General features: G+C 33.6%; 2 protein-coding genes across 3 annotated transcripts in view; one reads left to right on the forward strand and one right to left on the reverse strand.

The window, feature by feature from the left end:
• The window catches only part of LOC133174124 (uncharacterized), a 72889-nt gene that overhangs the window by 41598 nt on the left and 9681 nt on the right, over positions 1–21610 (reverse strand). The window contains exons 9-24 of one of the 2 annotated variants that reach the window (XM_061309166.1): positions 21041–21604; positions 20748–20798; positions 20045–20611; positions 19245–19814; positions 18709–18750; positions 18318–18344; positions 10480–11049; positions 6385–6963; positions 6020–6076; positions 5110–5694; positions 4808–4903; positions 3271–3837; positions 2588–3172; positions 1422–1478; positions 341–922; positions 50–139 (exon numbers count right to left, since the gene is read on the reverse strand). In XM_061309166.1, the coding sequence (XP_061165150.1) occupies positions 50–139; positions 341–922; positions 1422–1478; positions 2588–3172; positions 3271–3837; positions 4808–4903; positions 5110–5694; positions 6020–6076; positions 6385–6963; positions 10480–11049; positions 18318–18344; positions 18709–18750; positions 19245–19814; positions 20045–20611; positions 20748–20798; positions 21041–21604 (5589 nt within the window). The remainder of the gene's footprint in view (positions 1–49; positions 140–340; positions 923–1421; positions 1479–2587; positions 3173–3270; positions 3838–4807; positions 4904–5109; positions 5695–6019; positions 6077–6384; positions 6964–10479; positions 11050–18317; positions 18345–18708; positions 18751–19244; positions 19815–20044; positions 20612–20747; positions 20799–21040; positions 21605–21610) is intronic. The other variant, XM_061309167.1, reaches the window with a different exon arrangement.
• LOC133174133 (uncharacterized) lies at positions 13439–19159 on the forward strand. Its single transcript, XM_061309185.1, has one exon. The coding sequence runs from the start codon at positions 13441–13443 to the stop codon at positions 14398–14400; it is 960 nt and encodes a 319-aa protein (XP_061165169.1). The 5' UTR covers positions 13439–13440; the 3' UTR covers positions 14401–19159.

Consider the following 21610-nt stretch of genomic DNA (forward strand, 5'->3'; position numbering starts at 1 on the left):
TATTTGACAATTTTTAAATCTGATTTAATGTAGTGGTTATCAATCTTACTTATTGTTGTAGTTGGCATCATGGTGGTAGTTGTGGTGGTGGTAGTTGTAGGTTTTGGTCTCGGTCTTGGTGGTTCTACATCTTCATCAACTACGTTAGAAAAAAATGGACATAAATATGACTTTTTCAATTTTCAAAAATACAAAATTAACGAGAGAAAAGAATTAAATAGTTTAAACTCTTTTGGCTGTAAATTTTGCATCGTCACAGGAAGACTTTATGTATTCCCATGTATATTTAGGAATAAATGTTTCTGAATACAATAGTTATAAATTTCCACAAAATACATACTCAAACCGAGAATATCACCAGTGGACTTGTCTATAGCATCATCACCCTCCTTTGTATTAATGAGATGACGATAAATGGAGAGAGGGTGGGTTGAAGTCTCGTTAATTTCTGTTGTATCGTCTAAGTCAAAACCTACAGTGTATAAGTTAATATTTTCTTTTTCAGCTTGTTCTGCTTCATTCCATGTGGCATAAATATCATCACTCCTCTCATTTGCTGTCATAAGGAAAATGAGATTTCTTGCGAAGTCTCGATCGCCATTTCTTTCATTGAACATTCTACGTCGTACCATACGAATGGCACTTGCCGCATCAGATGATCTTCCTATTTTATGACCCACGCGATCAACAGCAGAAACAATGTCCTTTTTCGAAGTATAGTCATTCAGATCCCATTGCTTATCGTTTGATTCTCCATATCTCATAAAGCCCACCGTGTATTCTTTGTCATCGATGTTGAATCGATTGACCAGAGATTTGGCATATTTTTTCATGGAGTTAAAGATTTTCTGTGGAACTGAAGAATCCATCATGATGACAACATCATATCCAGAGTCGCGTGGTGGGGTTGTAGTTGTTGTTGCTATAAATAGTAAAATATAATTTTTTCCTGTAAATCTTAGCAAGAAAATGGTTGGACGGACATTAAATCTGTCCTTACAATAAAAGACGTGGATTACCTTTAGCTTTAAAATTTGGTTAAAAATCAAAACATATATTATGAAGTTCGAAATGAATACTGCCTGTTCAAAAAATATTTTTAATCTAAAACTCTCAAAAATGGCGCATTACCCACTATTTTTGTAAGGAAAAATATTGATTAAAATGTTTTAAAAAGTAATCGTCAAAATGTTTTAATTTTGTAATATTATTTCTCTTGACATTATAAAACTGTAAAATATTCGTATTTGAGTGATTTTTTTCAAAGTTATATTGATTAGTTTATGACATGATATTTTCCTCAAGACTAATCTACATGTCTTTGCTCTTTTGAAATATATTTTAACAACTGATAATTGTTGAATGTTTGAAATATAGGAGATATGTTCAATTTAAAAAAACCTTCTTTTACAAATACTTACTCGTAGTTGTAGTCGTAGGTAAAAGTCTGTCTCTTCTCGGGCGAAGTATATTATCAACTGGAAACATAATTCCAAAAATATTTATGAATTTAAGATAAAAAACATAAATAATTTTTGTACCACAATAAATTTTCATATCTTTTGCAGCACTGTGTAGGCTACAAAAAGGAGGTAGAGCCTAATTTATAGGGGATTTATTAACTATGGCATAGAGTTCTTAAAAATATAATGATATGAAAGTTAATAAAATGATGTGCGATTTTTAACTGTAGGAGAACCTTAAACTACATCAAAACGTATTATTACCTGCTGGTTTGTCGTTAACTTACATTTTCTAGCAAGATCGCAGTGACCTGTCGATGTAACGTCATTCCGTAAAATAAACGTAGTTTGTTTGCAGTTTGATACGGATCAAGTTATATTGTCACAACGAGCTAGTTAACTGATTCTGCTGTATATTTGTGTGCAGGTACATTCGGGGGTAATGTAAGTGTCTTAAAAAATCGATCTAATGCAAGGGCATACACGTAATACATCATAGTAAGCTTTTATACAATTATATAATCTAGGGGTATTGAATTACAGAAAAGTGCTGCGATCCTGGTGAAATTTTGAATATGAATTATTTCTATATTGAATGAAGCTGACAAGAAAAATTTCAGCATGTGGTCTTACAAATATAATCTTAATGAAACAGAAGAATCTATATAGCTTTTCACAAACTACAATCAGTGTTAAAAATATTTCTATACTAAACTTTGAATTTTAAGATTGGTTATGTCTTTGCACTGTTGAAATTTATAGGAGATCTACATACTGCAAGTATATTTGCTAAAATCACATGACTGCCACATAACGTAACAAGTCAAAAAAAATTCTAATCCTCTTCAATATGTATCCGATATTGTAGAGTACTAAAACGAATCGCCATCCTGATTTAGAATGTATTTCTATCACAAAAAAATGGTCGATATTTCCATTGAGCACCTCAACAATACTGCGCTAAAAGAAGTTAGAATTATAAAAATTCACTACTTTTCAATTAAAATAATCCTCTCAGCTAAAGATAAATGGTTATATCATTAAGCTATTTAAAAAAAAATAGGATCAAACGTTTTTAAAACGCGTGGATTGAATACTGTTCATTATCTCCATATATTTCATACCCGAATAAGCTAGCCTTCTTGGAACTGCTTTGATGTCCTCTTTTCTTGTAATCAAATATCTATATGTACTGAGTGGATGTGTGGGAACCTCATCGACCTCAAATGTGTCGTTTATGTAAAATCCTACGGTATAAATGTTTATCCCCTCATCTTCAGCACGTTCTGCTGCCCGGAACGCCTCATAAGGATCCGTACTCTGATCTACACCAGTCAGTAAAACAATTAAGTTTCGTGCAAAGTCTCTGTCTCCATTGTCCTCCTGGAAGTTCTCGAAGTTCACAATGTCTAGAGCATCTTGTAGGTTACTTTCGCCGGGTTTGTATGAAATGTCTTTAATTTTTTCCACTACTTTTTGTTTGGTATCGAGGTCCTTTAAATGAACAAATGTATCTGAATCCCCGCTGTAACGTACGAGACCAATGCGATACTCTTCATCATCAATACTGAGATTATCCACAAGATTTGTGGCAAAGTCTTTCATTTGATTAAATATTCTTCTATCATCTACGGAAGAATCTAGCAAGACTACAACATCATATCCAGTGTCCCGAGGTTTTGTTGTGGTAGGCATGACTGTAGTTGTTACTGAAATAATGCACAAGAGAAATGTTGAATCATACTTATTACCATAAAGTCATTAGAAATAGAGAAAATACGATTGAAAAGTGAAATATAATAGGTACCTGGACAGACAGATTCAAAGATCTTCTCATCTAAACCTTCTAGTTCATCAAAGGAATCAACTGCAAACGCATTCACACTTGCAGGCTGGCTAGCAATTCCATTTACTTCCTTCAAATCCTTAAGTGCAATACCAATGGCATAAATATGTATGCCCTTTTCTCTGGCTTTTTCTGCCTCAGGAATCGTTCTTTGATAATTGATATTGGATACACCATCAGTCATGATGATGCATATGTTGGGAACACCTGGTCTGTCACCATTGGCTTCCGAGAACATTTCTTCGTGCATTGTTTTCAGTCCATCGGCGGTGTTTGTGCTTCCATATCTCCAAGGAACATTATCAACGGCCTCAAACAACTCTGCTTTTGTATTATAAGTGTTGAGCTGGAATTCTACAGTAACTTGGGTACTGTAAGACACAAGACCGACTCTCACCTCCCCACCATCTATGTTTGCAGAGTGAAGGAACTTTTTGAGGAATACTTTCATTTTGTCGTAGTTATCGTTGCCCACGCTAGTAGACGAATCCAGAATGAAAACCAAATCCACTTTTGCGAAACATTGATCTAAAACAAGATTGAACAAAATTACAATCGCTTTGTGTGTGTGTGTGTTTCAAATGACCATAACAAATGCAATTAGTGCTTTATTAAATTATGAAGCGTTTGTTGATATCAATTGACCTATTTTAAAAGGAAAATTTGAAGTTTGGAAAGGCCTAGGAATTAAGGAGAAAATAAGATAAGCAGCATACTCTATTGTTTTTTTGGTAATAAACATTAGCATTCAGTTTGCATTAATAAAAAAATTAATATATATCTACACGTAATTGTCACAGCAAGCAAAAACAAGTCAAATTTAGGAATTGAAGGTGATCATTTTTTAGCTGGATATCTACACCGCGAAGCGGTTTATAAAAAAGCATAAACTGCCCAAGTTATGTTATATCGTATAACACAGGTTAAAATAAGCTTCATTCCTTATAATTTAATTTCAGTGTAGACAATAAGACAATTATTTTCCAAAAATGGCTTCAAATTGAGCATATTTTCAAAGTAACGTCAAACGGAGTAATACGTTTTTGACGTAACTCATTGTGAAGTAGGCAACTTATGTTATATATACGATATAAACGAAAGCTTTTATCCAATCAAATGACGTGTTACAACTGAAATTAAATTTTATATATATATATATATATATATATATATATATATATATATATATATATATATATATATATAAGCACCGCAGGTTGGACTTTTTTTAAGCCCTTGGGAAGTCTCGGGAATTCAAAATATTGAAACTATTTCTAGAAATAACTAAGAGTTTGAAAGAAATATAGAGTTACATCATTAAAACTTTTACTGCAGTTTTTTGTTTCAAAATTAGGATGAAACATAATTGTTATAATAGACACAGTAAATTCTCTTTTTCTTCACCTCAAACTGAATTTTGAAGACACATATTCTAATGCAGCCTATAATATGATTCTTCATATTTAAATCTGATTTGCTTAATGTAAATCAAACATACTTATTGTCGTTGGCATCATTGTAGTAGTAGTTGTGGTGGTGGTAGTAGTAGTTGTAGGTTTTGGTCTCGGTCTTGGTGGTTCTACATCTTCGTCAACTACGTTAGATGAAAAAGGAAATATATTGAGTTCTTAATTTGTTTAAGAATGCAAAATTAACGAGAACAGAATTATATAATTTAACTCGTTTCCAATGCCAGATTTTGCGACGTCAAAGGAACACTTTATAGATGTCCCCATCCAGAGATGGAAGTACATCTTTCTGATAACGAAGTTGCATAGATAAAAAGCAAGATATACTTACTTAACCCGAGAATATCACCAGTGGACTTGTCTATAGCATCATCACCTTCCTTTGTATTAATGAGATGACGATAAATGGAGAGAGGGTGGGTTGAAGTCTCGTTAATTTCCGTTGTATCGTCTAAGTCAAAACCAACAGTATACAAGTTAATATTTTCTTTTTCTGCTTGTTCTGCTTCATTCCATGTGGCATAAATATCATCACTCCTCTCATTTGCTGTCATAAGGAAAATGAGATTTCTTGCGAAGTCTCGATCGCCATTTCTTTCATTGAACATTCTACGTCGTACCATACGGATGGCACTTGCTGCATCAGATGATGTTCCCATTTTATGACCCACGCGATCAACAGCAGAAACAATGTCCTTTTTCGAAGTATAGTCATTCAGATCCCATTGCTTATCGTTTGATTCTCCATATCTCATAAAGCCCACCGTGTATTCTTTATCATCAATGTTAAATCGATTGACCAGAGATTTGGCATATTTTTTCATGGAGTCGAAAATTCTCTGTGGAACTGAAGAATCCATCATGATGACAACATCATATCCAGAGTCGCGTGGTGGAGTTGTGGTGGTTGTAGTTGCTACAATATGTAATTTATATTTTGAAGCTCTTGTTCTATTCAATTGTAGCTGCATTGTCCCTTTAATTTGTAAAGTGACAAATTATTCTGATTTTCATGTGGTATTTTCCAGTTATGAAATTAATTTTAATGAGAGATGGGAATGTTCATTATCTTTGAATTAAATAGATAGAGAATTGGTTTTGAGCGCTGTTATGCATGTTCTTTAACATAACTTTTTCAATACTTTTATATAGATACATATAATAATGTTTATTCAGTTGATGTTGACTCATATTTGTTGAAATGAGTAAATATTTAACCAATTTTTTCATAAATCACTTACTAGTAGTCGTTGTCGTTGGATACGGCCTTCCTCTTCGTGGTTGTATGTTCTTATCAACTAGTTAAATATAATAATTTAAAGTGTCAAGTTTTACAATGTTCATTGATCATTATGTAAATAAAAAAGATATATTATAAATGTGAAAATTTCTGCACGGGTTTTCATTTACACCAATCTATCAGATAAACTTTACAAGTCGCGAATATTTAAGGGGACATTAACATTTTTCAAGGAAATGTATCTAAAAAAGAATTGCAAGATTTGTGTATATTTTATTAGAAAGTTCTTTTTTCGCATAGGCAATGTCAATTACGAATACTAGTAAGCATATATTTCTACTGTTAGAACATTGCTTATATTCTTACTAGATCTGGATAAAGAATTCATAGTGCTTTGGAGGTCTCTTCTATTTTTTATTAAGTATCGGTATTTGGAAAGAGGATGTGTTGATACTTCATTAATTTCAAACGTATCATTCAGGTAAAACCCTACAGTATACAGGTTTATTCCTAGAGCTTCAGCTCTTTCTGCAGCCCGGAAAGCGTCATATGGATTCGAACTTTGGTCCACACCCGTTAGTAAAACAATTAAGTTTCTAGCAAAATTTCGGTCTCCATTGTCGTCTCTGAACATGTTGAGAGTGACTGTGTCGAGTGCATTTTGTAGATTACTTTCGCCAGGTCTGTAGTTCATTGCTAACATGCTACGAATTAAATCGTCTGTTTTCTTATACTTGTTCAGCTGTGTGAGGGCTTCTGCGTCTGTACTATATCTCATGAAGCCGATTCGATATTCCTGATCATCGATATTCAGTTTGCTTGTCAATTGAATCGCCCAATTTTTCATTTCTTCAAACAGTGCTTGACTGGATACTGATGAATCAAACATGAATATAACGTCATATCCTGATTCAACTTTTGTTGTAGTTGGGATGATTGTGGTAACTGAAATGAAATGAAATGAAATATTCTTTTTATTTTGTTCTTTATTTAAAAGCTTTAATAAAGTATGTAAATTAGGAAACAATCATATTCAATGATGAACATTTCCTGTTGAAACTATAAAATTGATTTTGATCAATATTTATTTCTAAATTATTCTTCTTTCTCACAACAAAGAAAGTAAAAACTAAAGTACGATTGTATATTGATATATTTAAATCAAAATTCTATGATAAATATCAATATTTTTGTATATATAACAGAAAATGAGTAGTTGACTCAAGTATCAGAAGTTTAATGATAACATCCATTGAACCTAGAATTATATTTTTATCATAGCTATAATAATAAAATAATGAAATGCACAAAATTTAATGTAATTCAAGTGATCCCTGTAAAAATATATCATTTCTAAACCAATTATCTAGCCTTGTCCCCAGTTGACATATCATCGAATCAAAATAGCTCTAATTTCTTAATGTGTCGATTAAATAGACTGGTACGAAATTAAAAAATCTTCAATTTTTGATTTAAACATATTCATATTTCCCCGCTCCATGCAATATTATTACAGAATAAAATTGAAAATAAACAGAGAATAATACATGGCATAATCTGTATCACACCTCGTATCAACCCGAGACTCCATTATCAGCCCGAGGGCAGAAGGCCAGAGGGCTGATATTGGTCGAAGGTTGATATGGGGTGTGATACAGATTTTGTCATGTATTGTTGTTTTTATTATATATTTGAAAATAGTGTCTAAAAATCATATATAAACTTGAAAATTAATTACCAAATGTTTAATAATCGAATTTGTTCTGTTTTTGTTGAATTTCCGTTTCTCATTATTTTTCCAAAGGCAACGCATTCAGCGATAAGAAATGAATTAATTATGATTTAAACAAATAATTATTTTGATTAGCATAAAATATCTGATGAAGTAAAATTCAATTTAAATAAATTTCATAAACAAGTATAAAAAAAAATCCGAGGTACTCAGAATGGAAAATACAGAGATCTTTCGGAAAGGTGCAATAAAGGCTGTGATAAAGGGTGAAAAAAGGGTGCTGATACAGGTTGTGTAATACAGGGCGCGTGCCTGTGTTCATATCAGGGATGCAAAAATCCTGTATTATATAACAAATATATAATAATTGTTTTTATCACCTCTTGGAAGAAGATAGATGCGCTATTGTTACCGTTCAGTAAGTTGCCTAAGGGATGTGCGTGTGTGTGTGTTTTAGTGTATGGTTGTGTTCTCGTGAGAGCTTGTGTGCTAGATTAAAAGAGAACACTAGTACTTCACCAATCTTTCCCATTCTCTAGCATTGTTATATAAATTATAAAGATTATTGGTGAATTGTTTCTGAAGATTTCGGTGATTAAAAAAATAAAAGTTATTGTGCGCTTACAATGAAATATGGAGATAACGAACAATATTCAAGGTCATAGTCCTTTACACAATAAAAATCGGGAGCAGAGCAAACATGGACCTCCAGGTGCCCTGGAGGAGTAAGCATTCCCTATCGACAAGTCACATCCGCCGTGTGCTCCTTGTCATAATCGGATAAACGGAAAATCCGTAGTAAATACAGTGTGTAAATTATGGCCTAACAATTAGTATGAAAAACTTCTGTCAGCATTTTACCTAATGATAAATTGTATTGGCCGACAACTTCATTGTATCGACCATTGAACTTGAGAAATGATGACTTCAAACAGACTGTTCATATGCTTTGTTTCATCAACTTGCTGGTAAATAGCTTGCCCCGTTTTAAAAACTGATCGTACTTACAGCATGTTCTTCCGTATCGAATCAACTTGGAGACATAAATCCCATATGCAGGAGATAAGGGTTTATTGTTACATAAGTAAGGGAAGTTGATAGAAAAGTAGAAGTCATCATGTTTATCATAAAGTTTTGTTGTTAGGTTACCATTAATGATTTTTTTCTAGTAAAATATCAAAATATAAAACATGTACCAGACTCTGTAGTGTCTTATTTCAAATTCACTGGGATATATCGAAGCGACATATATGAATAGAAGTAACTATTGATAATTGATACCGGTAATATGTCGTCAATATATCTAAATGTTAAGTTGAAGGCTACAGCAAGCGTTTTCTTCTTCTCATAAAGAGGTTTTTGAATAAATTCTAAATCAGTATCAATATTGTGTTCACATGTGAATATTCTGTTTATGTTTATTATCTTATTGTTTTAGATAAAATAAAGGCATTAATATGTAATTTTTGAAACCGTTAGGTCTTTCCGAGCTTTGAGCATTCAAAGCTTTTTGATGAAATCTCTCAGAACATTCTTGTAGTACACATAAATTTTCAAAGCAAAAATATAAAAAAAAAATTATAAAGAATATATCATTTCCAAATATAAATATTTGCAAATGTTTCCCAAATAAAACATTGTTTAAACAATCCGTATTTAAACCTGTTTAAATTTTGGCTTATTGCATGACCACCAATTCATTGTTAAGGTCATAAACGATTGACGTAATGTCACAAAGATGAGTGGTTGACGTGTTTAACAAATTCAATTTAAACGGTTGAAGTTTGAAAAAAAAAAATCATTTCATGGGTTTTAAACAATAATACGCAAATATTTGTTATAATTTATTTACAAATGTAAATATAAGAAATAATGTGTCATTTTATCCATTCATAAACCCCAAAGCATTAGTTAATGTGACCAACCCGTAAGTAGTAATATTCTAAAACTATTTGTTGTCGCGATAGGATAATCCTCTATGCGGTGCTCTTGTTAAATTTTAATTTAAATTAAAAATTAGATTTGATTGAACAAGTGTACAAGACTTGTTTTACATCTTGTAAACTATTATTTAAAAATGACTGAATTTTTTTGTATGGAATTTTTATCTAGAAATGTTCATAAAATTGTTCCTGAAATGTTTGTGCAATTGCTAGGCTGAGTATTGTTTTTGTTGTTCGATCATTAGGGCCCATTTTGAGCATATATTAGATCCTTGCATGATTTCGATTTTTGTCTTGGTTTGAAATGGAAACTCTGGTAAGATAATATATTTTCTGTAAACTATATTACACAGGTAGACTCGATAGTTAAATAGCAATTTTTGAATCCTTTGGAAAGACATAATTCATAGATTGTATTCGTACCCTTTTTCCGCCGAAATATGGCTGAAATATTGCCGACTCGGCGTTAAACAATAATAATCATTCAATCAATCGTACCCCTCTTATTGTGTCAAAAATTATGGCATTTCTTAAAATCGTTCATTTAGTATAGTGTTTAAATATATTCTCTATTTCAGGGAAAAGGTGTAAAATTTTGAAGAAAAAAAAGATAACAGGGATTAAAAGAAAATGGGGATTCAAAGATAAATTTAGACAAAACATATACTCATTAGCTGATTTTATAATTGCATGAAAAGATAAAATTTCGTATGAAATCTCCAACTACACTTATTATAGTAACACATATATATAAACATGATAGACAATATTCTGTTGATGACAAACCTGGGCACACGGATTCAAAAATTTTCTCGTCTAAGCCCTCTAATTCATCAAATGTGTTCACAGCAAATGCATTGACGCTGGCTGGTTGACTGGCTATTCCATTCAGTTCTACCACATCTTTCAAGTTAATACCAATAGCATAGATATGAATACCCTTCTGGCGTGCAGCCTCAGCTTCGGGGATGGTTCTTTGGTAATTGATGTTAGAGACGCCGTCAGTCATTATCACACATATATTTGGAACATCGGGCCTATCACCATTGCGTGCTGTGAACATTTCATTGTGCATGATCTGAAGACCGTCTGCCGTGTTTGTGCTTCCATATCGCCACGGAATTTTGTCTACAGCCTCAAATACGGCAACTTTGGTGTTGTAAGTGTTGAGTTGGAATTCCACTGTTGTTGTAGTGCTATAGGAGACTACACCGACACGTACTTCACCCCCGTCAATGTTGGCGGTGTGCAAAAACTTCTTAATAAATAGTTTCATCTTATCATAATTGTCTTGTCCAACGCTTGTGGAAGAGTCCAAAATAAATATCAAATCCACTTTTGCAAAGCATGAGCTCCCTGTAAAGAGTATATATATATATATATATATATATATATATATATATATATATATATATATATATATATATATATATATATATATATATATATATATATATATATATATAAGAATTTTAAGGTTTCTTAAAATACCTTATGTATATTGATAATTTATTTGGTCACATTTGCTGGAGTTATCGCGCTTGCAATTTACGCCGGCATCTTCTTATATGGTCAGTTAAGGCAGTGTCGCAAGGCAGAACCAATAGAATCGTTTCGCGGGAAAACTGTGGGTGTGTCTTTTTAGATGTAGCGTGGGTTCTCACTTTCTTACAGGACGCCGGCGATTTTATACACGGAAAATTTTTAAGCGATTTTAAGCGGTAAGATCATTTTGTCGTTATATTCATTCATGGATTCTAACAAAGTACTCATATTGGGTCATTCTATTGTTCGCCGCTTCCATCAATTTCTTCAAAGTGAAGCGGATGATAGATATAACGAAGATCTTGGCCTCCAAGCCACACACCAAATAATTTTTAGAGGTGTTGGAGGTCGCACTGTATCTGGCATTCTCCGTGAGGATGCCCATTTCATTGAACGGGTTAAACCCGATAAAATAATCATGATGGTTGGGGGTAATGACGTTCGACGCGTCAGTTCTCCTGAAGAATTAGCTGGGAACTTAGAATCTATTGTCTCGGTACTCCATCGTAGATATGGAGTTTCCCAAATTCATGTGTGCAAACTATTGCCACGTTTCAACCAAAGTTTTCATTACAATGATATTGTAGACGAAGTGAATGCTCTGCTTAAGACTTCTCTTCAAGACATCAAATTCGCTTCTTTTTGGGAGCATAATGACCTTTTCCCATCGTCGAATTGCAAGGCGTGTAGCCATAAATTCCTTCCAGACGGCGTCCATCTGAATAAACAGGGTAATGTCCATCTCTATCGGAGTTTGCGTGGTCTTATTTTATCTAGAATGCGATGAATGTGCTGACGATTAAGATTTCATTCGGTTAACAAACAGTTAAAATCTTAAAAAAAAAAAAAAAAAAAAAAAAAAAAGGTGTAATAAGGAAAAGAAAATAAGAAATTTATTCATAAAATATATATATATATACATATTATAGATCTAAAAACGTTATATGTATAAATTAATATGAAATGATATGGATTAAAAAATAATGATAATAAAAACAGTCCCTAAACACACGGCTATTTCTTTTATTTCGGCTTTAGGGCTTAATTGACGGGAGTGACACAATTTATTAAATGGTTCATGAGAATTTAATTATTTATTTAGCCTCCCTATCACTCATGTCATTGCACTGAATCATCGGAGTTGAATTAATACAATTTGTGTGTTTTTAATTCTTTCCTCATTTAGGCAAATGCTATTTAACTAGAATCACAATAATTTACTTGTATTTGCCTGAGAGAATTTTAATTATTTATTTATTTAGTTATCTTTCACGCCTCCTGCAGGCTCACCTCATTGCACCGGAATTAACACAATTTACTTGTGTGTTTCCTGACATGGTTTTATTTATGTATGCCTCCCTGAGGCTCATCTCATTGCACTGGAATTAACACAATTTACTTGTGTTTTTCCTGAGATGGTTTTAGTTATGTATGCCTCCCTGAGGCTCATCTCGTTGCAATGGAATTAACACAATTTACCTGTGTGTTTCCTGAGATGGTTTTATTTTTGTATGCCTCCCTGAGGCTCATCTCATTGCACTGGAATTGACACAATTTACTTGAGTGTTTCCTGAGATGGTTTTATTTTTGTATGCCTCCCCGAGGCTCATCTCATTGCACTGGAATTAACACAATTTACTTGTGTGTTTCCTGAGATGGTGTTATTTTTGTATGCCTCCCCGAGGCTCATCTCATTGCACTGGAATTAACACAATTTACTTGTGTGTATCCGGAGATTGTTTTATTTTTGTATGCCTCCCTGAGGCTCATCTCATTGCACTGGAATTAACACAATTTACTTGTTTTTTCCTGAGATGTCATTTATTTTGTATGCCTCCCCGAGGCTTAACCTACTCTATTTTCGTTAACGCATTTTACCGAATATTCAGAATATAATAAGTAAATAAATTAATTTTAAAAAAAAAGGATAAAATTAAAAAAAAAAAAAATCCTCGCTTATGGTTCGCTGAGGATCATTTTACTGCACCCAATCAGTAATCAAATAAATTACTGGCTTGTTCCTGTGAATCTCTCTGTTATGCCATCGGAGGCTCGTAATCAATTCAGTGTACAGTAGTGAGTTAAAGATCAGTATTCCGGAATTTCAACGGTTGATAATATCCCATTTTTCTGTTTATAGCGACCGGATGTTGATATACTATGCATTCTATTTATAGTGATCAATAGAAGAGAACAATTTCTATGAATATGTACACTAACCAAATGCAGTTTATTGAACTTTCAGTTACCTATTCAACAAATATAATCATGCCACCAAAGAGAATATCTAGCAAATCTCGGAGAGTGCCAACTCCTGCCTATCAACAAAACAAGAGACGACGGGTATCAACAAATATGGAAGCGGTCGCGACATCTACGCCCCTATCCCCTGATGTCCTGGAAACCATTACCAGAGAAGTAACCGAGCGGGTCACTGCTACAATCAGAGAGGAGTTGACAACGCTAATAAGTAATGTGACCAGCAGCACCACAGCCACTAGTCAGGGGAGTATTAGTAATAATACTTCGGGGGTTTCTGTCAATAATGATCAAGGCTTAACTAATTCTGTTATTTGTGGGTCAGAATCGACTGCCCCAAGTACATCCAATGACCAAGCTATTCAACAATCTGTTGAAGCCTTGGTAATTAACCATACTGAAAAAATAGCAGGTAAGAGTCCCAGTGGTTTTGTTAGTACAGCAATCCCAATAGATGCTAGGGTGTCAGACCAACTCAAGTCCAAAATAAGGTCAAACCAGTATGTTGACTTCATAAAACTTCTTTCAAAAGATAAGCAGAAGAAAGGTAAGTTTTCTTTACAAGTTGAGGATGGCGACAGTCCTGGTAAGTTGACAATCCACCAGGTGGAGAATGATTCATCAAATGACGCATCTGTCTCCTCCATGCATGACTGGCTTACTGCATGGAACAGATTTTCTGCAATTTATTGCATGAAATACACTGATCAACAGGCAAAACTAGCAAAGCATTTAGAAGCAGTCAGGGAGATAGCAGATGCAAAGGGCAATTGGAAAGGGTATGATACAGACTTTAGAATGCTCGTGGCTCAGGGACAAGTTGCCTGGGGGGGATGTCCACATGGAGTTGTATGTCAATGCCAGACTGACAACAACCCAGACAATGAAACCAAGCAAAGGTAGTAAAGACCTACAGTATAGATCAATTCCCAAGGGTGCCTGCTTCCAATATCATTCAGGTAAACACTGTCAGGCAGGAATGTCCTGTCGTTTTCAGCATAGATGCTATAACTGTGCAGGGGTTCACCCATTTATTCACTGTACAAAACCAACTAAGCACCCCTTTCGTGTCATGCAAAAATATCAAAACCAAACAGGCAACACAAGTAAACAGTCTACCCAAACAAAAACAAACTCTACTGCCAAGCAAGGGCCCAACTCCAATCAAAGTAAATAGACTTGCTCACTGGTTATCTGGTTATGATAAAGATGAAACTAAATATTTAATTGATGGTTTTTCGAATGGGTTCTGCTTAGGATTCGAAGGAGAATGTCCGGGAATAGAGTCTAAGAATTTGAATTCTGCTCTTGCAAAACCTGAAATTATTGATCAAAAAATACAAAAAGAAATTTTGGCTGGTAGAATCCAGGGCCCTTTTGAAAGTAAGCCAATCCCTAATTTACAATGTTCACCATTAGGTTTAGTTGAAAAGAAAGAGCCGGGTGAATATAGAATGATTCATCACTTATCATACCCAGAAAACCAATCTGTCAATGATGGCATACCACCAGATGAGTCATTTGTTCAATACTCATCAATTTTAGATGCGATTCATTTTATAAAACAATGTGGGAAAGGTGCATTCTGTTGTAAAATAGACATTAAGTCGGCATTTAGAATAATTATTCTACACCACACACAGTTTAAGTTTGTCGGGTTTAAATGGGAAAGCAAATACTATTTTGATACCTGTCTGCAGTTTGGTCTAAGTTCATCTTGTAAAATATTCGAACGATTCTCAACAGCTTTGCAATGGATTGCACAAAATAAATTGGGTATATCTTGCATTTCACATGTGCTGGATGACTTTATTATTGTAGACAAATCACCGACACAATGTGTTTACAAGCTCAAAATTTTTTTGGCTATGTGTACAGAAATTGGGGTACCTATTTCACTTGAAAAAACGTGTGGTCCCAAACAGGTGATAACCTATCTGGGTTATGAATTGGATTCAATTAAAATGGAATGTAGACTTCCAAAAGACAAAATTTTAAAGTGTGTCAAGAAAATTCAATTTGCCTTGGAACAAACTAAGTTAACTTTAAAAGAACTGCAGTCAATTATAGGTTTACTGAATTTTGCTTGTAATGTAGTATTGCCAGGCAGAGCCTTTTTAAGAAGACTAATCGATTTGACCATTGGAATCAAAAAGCACTTTTACAGAATTAGGATGACAAAGGAAGTTAAGGAGGATTTGAATGTTTGGTTGGATTTTCTTTGCCATTTCAATGGTTCTTCAATGTTTCTCCCTGATAAATGGATAAGTTCAAATGAATTAAAGTTATATACTGATGCCTCAGGTGTCATTGGATATGCTGCAGTTTTTGGTAGTCAGTGGTTTAAAGGAGAATGAAATATTAGTTGGCAGTACCAAAACATAGCAGTCTTAGAATTGTATCCCATTGTCCTGGCAGTACAAGTCTGGTCTAAATTTATGACAAATAAGTGCATTTTGTTTAACACTGACAATCAAGCATTGGTTCATGTCATTAATAAGCAAACGTCTAAAGATAAACATATCATGTTTCTTTTGCGAAAACTAGTATTGACATGCTTACAATATAACATTTATTTCAGAGCAAAGCATTTGACTTCAAAAGAAAATTTACTATGTGATTGTCTTTCTCGTTCTAAGGTAAATCAGTTCTTACAACTGGCGCCATGGGCAGACAGAAACCCAGTCAACGTGCCTCCACTTCCAAAATTTCCGAATTAACAAGTGACATCCAGAGACTCCTGGATTCCAGTCTCACAAGTTCCTCAACAGCTTCGTACTCCCATGCATGGACAGTTTTTCAAAACTTTGCAAAGAAATATGGGTTTTTGGTTGAACTTCCAGTTAAACAACATATATTAGTATATTATGTTGCATACCTCTTTTCGAGGGACTATGCTGCATCGACCATTACATCTTACCTCTCAGCTATTAGTTACATTCATAAGATTAACAATTTTGGGGATCCATGCTCATCCTTTTTAATACAAAAATTACTGTTATCAACCCGCAAACTGAAACCTTCACAAGATGTTAGGATACCTATTACCAAAAATATTTTACATCAAATATGCGACGTTTTACCATTTACAGTTTCTAATGCATTTGAATCGGCCATGGTCAAAGCAATGTTTTTGTTGGCATTCTACGGGTTTTTAAGGGTTGGAGAAATAACATCTTACCAGAAAGTAATCAATAAGAATTTACTTCACATCAATCAGATTTGTGTGGAACAAGACAAAATTATTATCAAATTTATTACATATAAACATCACATGGGTAAACCATTTTTTCTTACGATACATTCAGCAAGTAGCAAAAACCAATGTCCAGTTCAATGCCTCAAAAGTTACTTAAGTTTAAGAGGGATACAAAATGGGCCACTCTTTTGCTATGTGCCAAATATTCCAGTTACTAGGTGTAAATTTTCCACAATACTTAAAAACTGTCTCTCATTTGCAAACATGGACATGAGTAGAATAACAAGTCATTCTTTCCGGATAGGCATGGCATCTCATTGCGCGGATATTGGCATGAGCGACAGCAAAATAAGACTCTTAGGTCGATGGAAATCGGATGCATTCAAAAGTTATATTAGGCCAATTAACCCTTCCTAAGAACAATGTCCATAGGCTATTTGTTAATGTCTAGTTGGACATGCTCTATCGAGTGAGCAAGCGAATGGAGAACTTAATAGTGCCCGTGACATTGGTGATTGGTATGTGGACTCTAAAAGTGCGAGCTCAGGAACATATGTATATTTCCTGATAACGTTGAAACTAGGTGGGACATATGTTTATTCCTACTTATTTTACCTATAGTTAGGGTTACTATATTTTGATTTCATTTGTGTGATTAATACAAAATCGAATTCATCAGGAACATATGTATATTTCCTGATAACATTGCATCAAGGTGGGACATATGTTTATTCCTACCATACATGTTCTACCTATAAAGTTAAGATGACATTTTATGTTAAACTGGTGAAGTATACATAGCATGTATGTTTTGGGTGGGGCATATGTGTATCCTCACCTACCATGAATAGTAGTTGCATTTGTTGAGATAAGGCTAAGGTTTGCAGAGCATATGTCTTTCTCTGCAAAGGTTGGTCTTATTGGGTGTATCTGCACTTTGCCACTTTCATTTTTTTTTATGGTGCTGTTTTTCTTCTCTCCTTGGGGTCTGAACTTGATTAATTGGATTTAATCAAGTACATGGCGGTTTCAGACCACAAGGAATAGATGTTTTGGAAATTATGTAATCACATCATTAATTAGATAATTAATGGGAATTATTGATTAATATTGATTTAAAATATTAATTGGGTAGATAATCAAATATTTATAATTGTATATCAATTTTTAATAAGGTTATTATTACATAACCATTTAATGTGATCTACGTAATTATATGTAATCTAAATTTGGGATAATTAATAAAGTCACAGTGGTGGCAAAGTGCAACATAACCTTTTCTTTCTGTGTTATGTATTAATATGTATAAGATGGAGGGCTCAGGTGGTTTAAGGACATTAAGTTACGCGAGTGGAGGAAAATCATACTATTCGAATATGCATCGAATTATGCTTTACTGAGAGTCTGGGGAATTCGAACATTATCAATTATGGATAAATATATATATATATATATATATATATATTCATAGAACAAATGAAGTAAGCAAAATGCTCTTTATTTACACTAACCGCAAATTTTCATCCTTCGTACTCTAGAATTACGTCTAGATTATTTCAGATTAGAAAAAAGTTAGTACATTGGTGTTTTTATGTTTACTTGAAACATCGCAAATTCTTACCAGTTAAAGCTGCAGTTGATGTGGCAGCTGAAAAAGTGTAATAAATCATACAATTAGAAGAAGTTTTCTACAATATCACTATTTCCACTTCTCAGCAAAATAGTATAGTATGCTTAATTTTTAACATAGTATAAGGTTTACTCACCACAATTCCCCTAGGGTATTTCGAATCATTGCACATAAAAATCATTGATCGATTTATACACGGAGACATTAATATTACATTATATAACATTATATATATATTTATTACATATATAAGCATTTTATAAACTTGTATATTCGTAAAGTATCTATGTTTGACAAAAAATTTTAAGTAATTGTAAATAGATTTGCAAGATATTGCAATATGCTAGAATGATAGGAAGAAAAGTAATATAATAACTCGTACGTGGTAAAGGTCTCTGCCGACGAGGTTCACTTTGTTCTTGAACTGTAGATAAAAAAATTAGAAAAATAATAGGAAGAATATAATTAAGACTTTGTAATCCTCTTTTGGAACCAGTGATGACCAACTCCTTCATTTATTCTTTTCAAATCAACAGTAGAATGAAAACACCGTTTTCTAAGAAAGCACATGAACCATTGATTGTTATTGATTATACAAACCCACTTGATTAGTATCCACACGGTCATAGTTTAAAATTATTTTAAAACAACGTTATTTTCGTTCATTGTAAATGATTCTAAACTCAGTTTGTTACGTTTGTATTCAATTATATTAATTAATTAAACAATATATATGAAGTGAAAATATCCTTAAATCCTTGTGAAATTACGGAAAACATTAAGATTATGCATGTAGCTATCTATTGGTTCAATAAAACTTGACAAACAGACCATCTACGAAGAGTATTTTGAGCCATTGTGTTTCTATTCCAGATTTTACTGGATCTTACTTTACAACAGTAATGTGCCAAGACTTACTTGAATTGAATAAGCTTGCTGGAGAGGTAGCAATATCTCTCGCAGAATTCACCATATAGTTATATGTTTGCAGGGGCCACGTACTAATTTGTTTTAATTCCTGTGTTTCACCAACATAAAATCCAACGGTATACAAATTTATTCCAGCATCTTCAGCGCGCTCAGCTGCCCGATAAGATTCATATACGTTATCACTTTTATTTGCACCGGTGAGCAATATAATAAGGTTTCTGCCAATGACTCTGTCTCCATTTTGCTCTGTGAACATATTCTGTCTGACATAATCTATTCCATTTCCAATCTGTCGCTCTCCGGATCCTTGAACAAATGGAATACTGAAGGCGGCAGAAAGAATATCACTTTTTGTATTGTATCTGTTCAGATGCCATTTGGTTGAAAAGTTGTTTCTTTGTATGTATTGAGCAAGACCAGTTCTGTATTCTCCATCATTGATGCTGAACATGTCAATTATTTGATAAAGATAAGTTTTCATGTCTTCAAAAATCTTCCTTGATACTCCGAAAGAATCCACAAGGAAAACAATATCATAGCCCACTTCAAAAGTGGGCTCTGTAAAAAAAAAAGACGAGAAAGTAATACCATGTATGTCTGTAATAAAACAAAAAGAATTGAATGATGTGTAAAATATTCCTTTTGAAAAGATAAATAAATTAAGCAATGTACTGGTCAAAACAAATTTTCTCAAACACATTGAAGCTTGCATGCACATATAGCTATCAAATTAGTAAAATAAGGTATAAGTTAAAATCAAAATCACTACCACATGCGCCAAACGATACCTGGACATGTAGAGGACGCAACTATTTCATCGTCCAGTCCATCTAATTGAGAAAATGAAGAAACGAAAAATGCATTCTTCCCAAAAGGTTCAGACGCTATAGTATTAAGCTCTGCATAAATATCATCTGAACCTAAACCGACTGCATAAATATGTATTCCTTTTGACTTGGCAATCATTGCCTCTTGACTTGTACTCTTTGGGTTGATAGATGGGCCGTATGTTATAACGATGGCTATATTCGGGACATTAGGTCTATCCCCTTTTGCAGGAGTAAACATATCTTGATGCATAGTGCGGATTCCTGCAGCTGTATTTATCGGTCCATAACGCCAAGGTATATTATCAATAGCTTGCTCCAGTTCTTCTTTTGTACGATAATCGTTAAGGTGAAATTCTACCCAAGATTTTGAGCTGAATGTTAATAATCCAACGTGTACATCACCACTGTTAATATTCAGTTGATTTAAAAGTTTTTTGCAGAAGTAAAGCACCTTTTCAAAATCTTCCGGCTTCACACTCTCTGAAGAATCCAGGACAAACACAACATCCGCCATGTCAAAGCACACTAAAAGAGTAATTCATCTGAACTAAACATTTACAAACAGCTAAAGGAGAGATGCACGCTACAAGGAGCAGTAACTAACACCACAGACATTGGGAAATTAATTGCACATTCATAAAATTGTATGAACTTGACAAACCTGGAATAGTCGTTGTTGGAGCAGGTGTTGTTTGTGGCCGTGTAACTACACCTGAAGAAAAGTCTCAATATAAAAAACTGGCGTACTCTACCCTGATCTATATTTTAATTGACTTATGCATTATAGACATTTAAATTTTAAAATATATATATATATATATATATATATATATATATATATATATATATATATATATATATATATATATATGCATTTTTCATTTCATCTACTTTTTTTTTCAATTCAGGAATTCGTTTTAGTTTAAAACAGAGGAGGGAAAACTCATTACTTACTTTCGCAAATAGACTGGAAAATAGTCTCGTCAAGTCCTTCAAGTTCGTCGAAGTTTTTCACAGCAAAAGCGTTAGAAGCAGGTGGAAATGATGCTATTCCGTTAACCTCCTGCATATCTGTTAGCCCAATTCCAATGGCGTAGATATGAATGTTTTTCTCTTTGGCATCCTTTGCTTCTGACAGAGTTCTTCGACTGTTGATATTCGAAACTCCATCTGTGATCACGATAGCGACATTTGTAACACCTATTCTATCTCCATGCAAAGCAGTGAACATTGTTTCGTGCATTGTCTGCAAAGCATCAGCAGTATTGGTGCTTCCATATCTCCATGGAATCTCATCAATAGCATCAAGCACGCTCTGCTTGGTTTTGTATTCATCTAAATGGAATTCAATGGTGACAACAGTGCTATACGACAATATCCCAATTCGAACATCTCCTGCATCTATTTCCGCTGAATGCAAAAATGTCTTGACAAATGTTTTCATCTTGTCGAAGTTGTCCTGTCCAACACTGGTTGAAGAGTCGAGAACGAAAATAAGATCCACCTTTTCACTGCAAACTGAAA

Source organism: Saccostrea echinata, unplaced genomic scaffold (assembly GCF_033153115.1).
Source record: "Saccostrea echinata isolate AGI-Se365-2 ecotype Australia unplaced genomic scaffold, CSIRO_AGI_Sech_v1 ptg000057l, whole genome shotgun sequence".
Lineage (NCBI taxonomy): Eukaryota > Metazoa > Mollusca > Bivalvia > Ostreida > Ostreidae > Saccostrea > Saccostrea echinata.

Excerpts from the sequence above, each read along its gene's own strand:
- LOC133174133 (XM_061309185.1), top strand. The coding sequence starts at position 13,441 with ATGAATATGTACACTAACCAAATGCAGTTTATTGAACTTTCAGTTACC.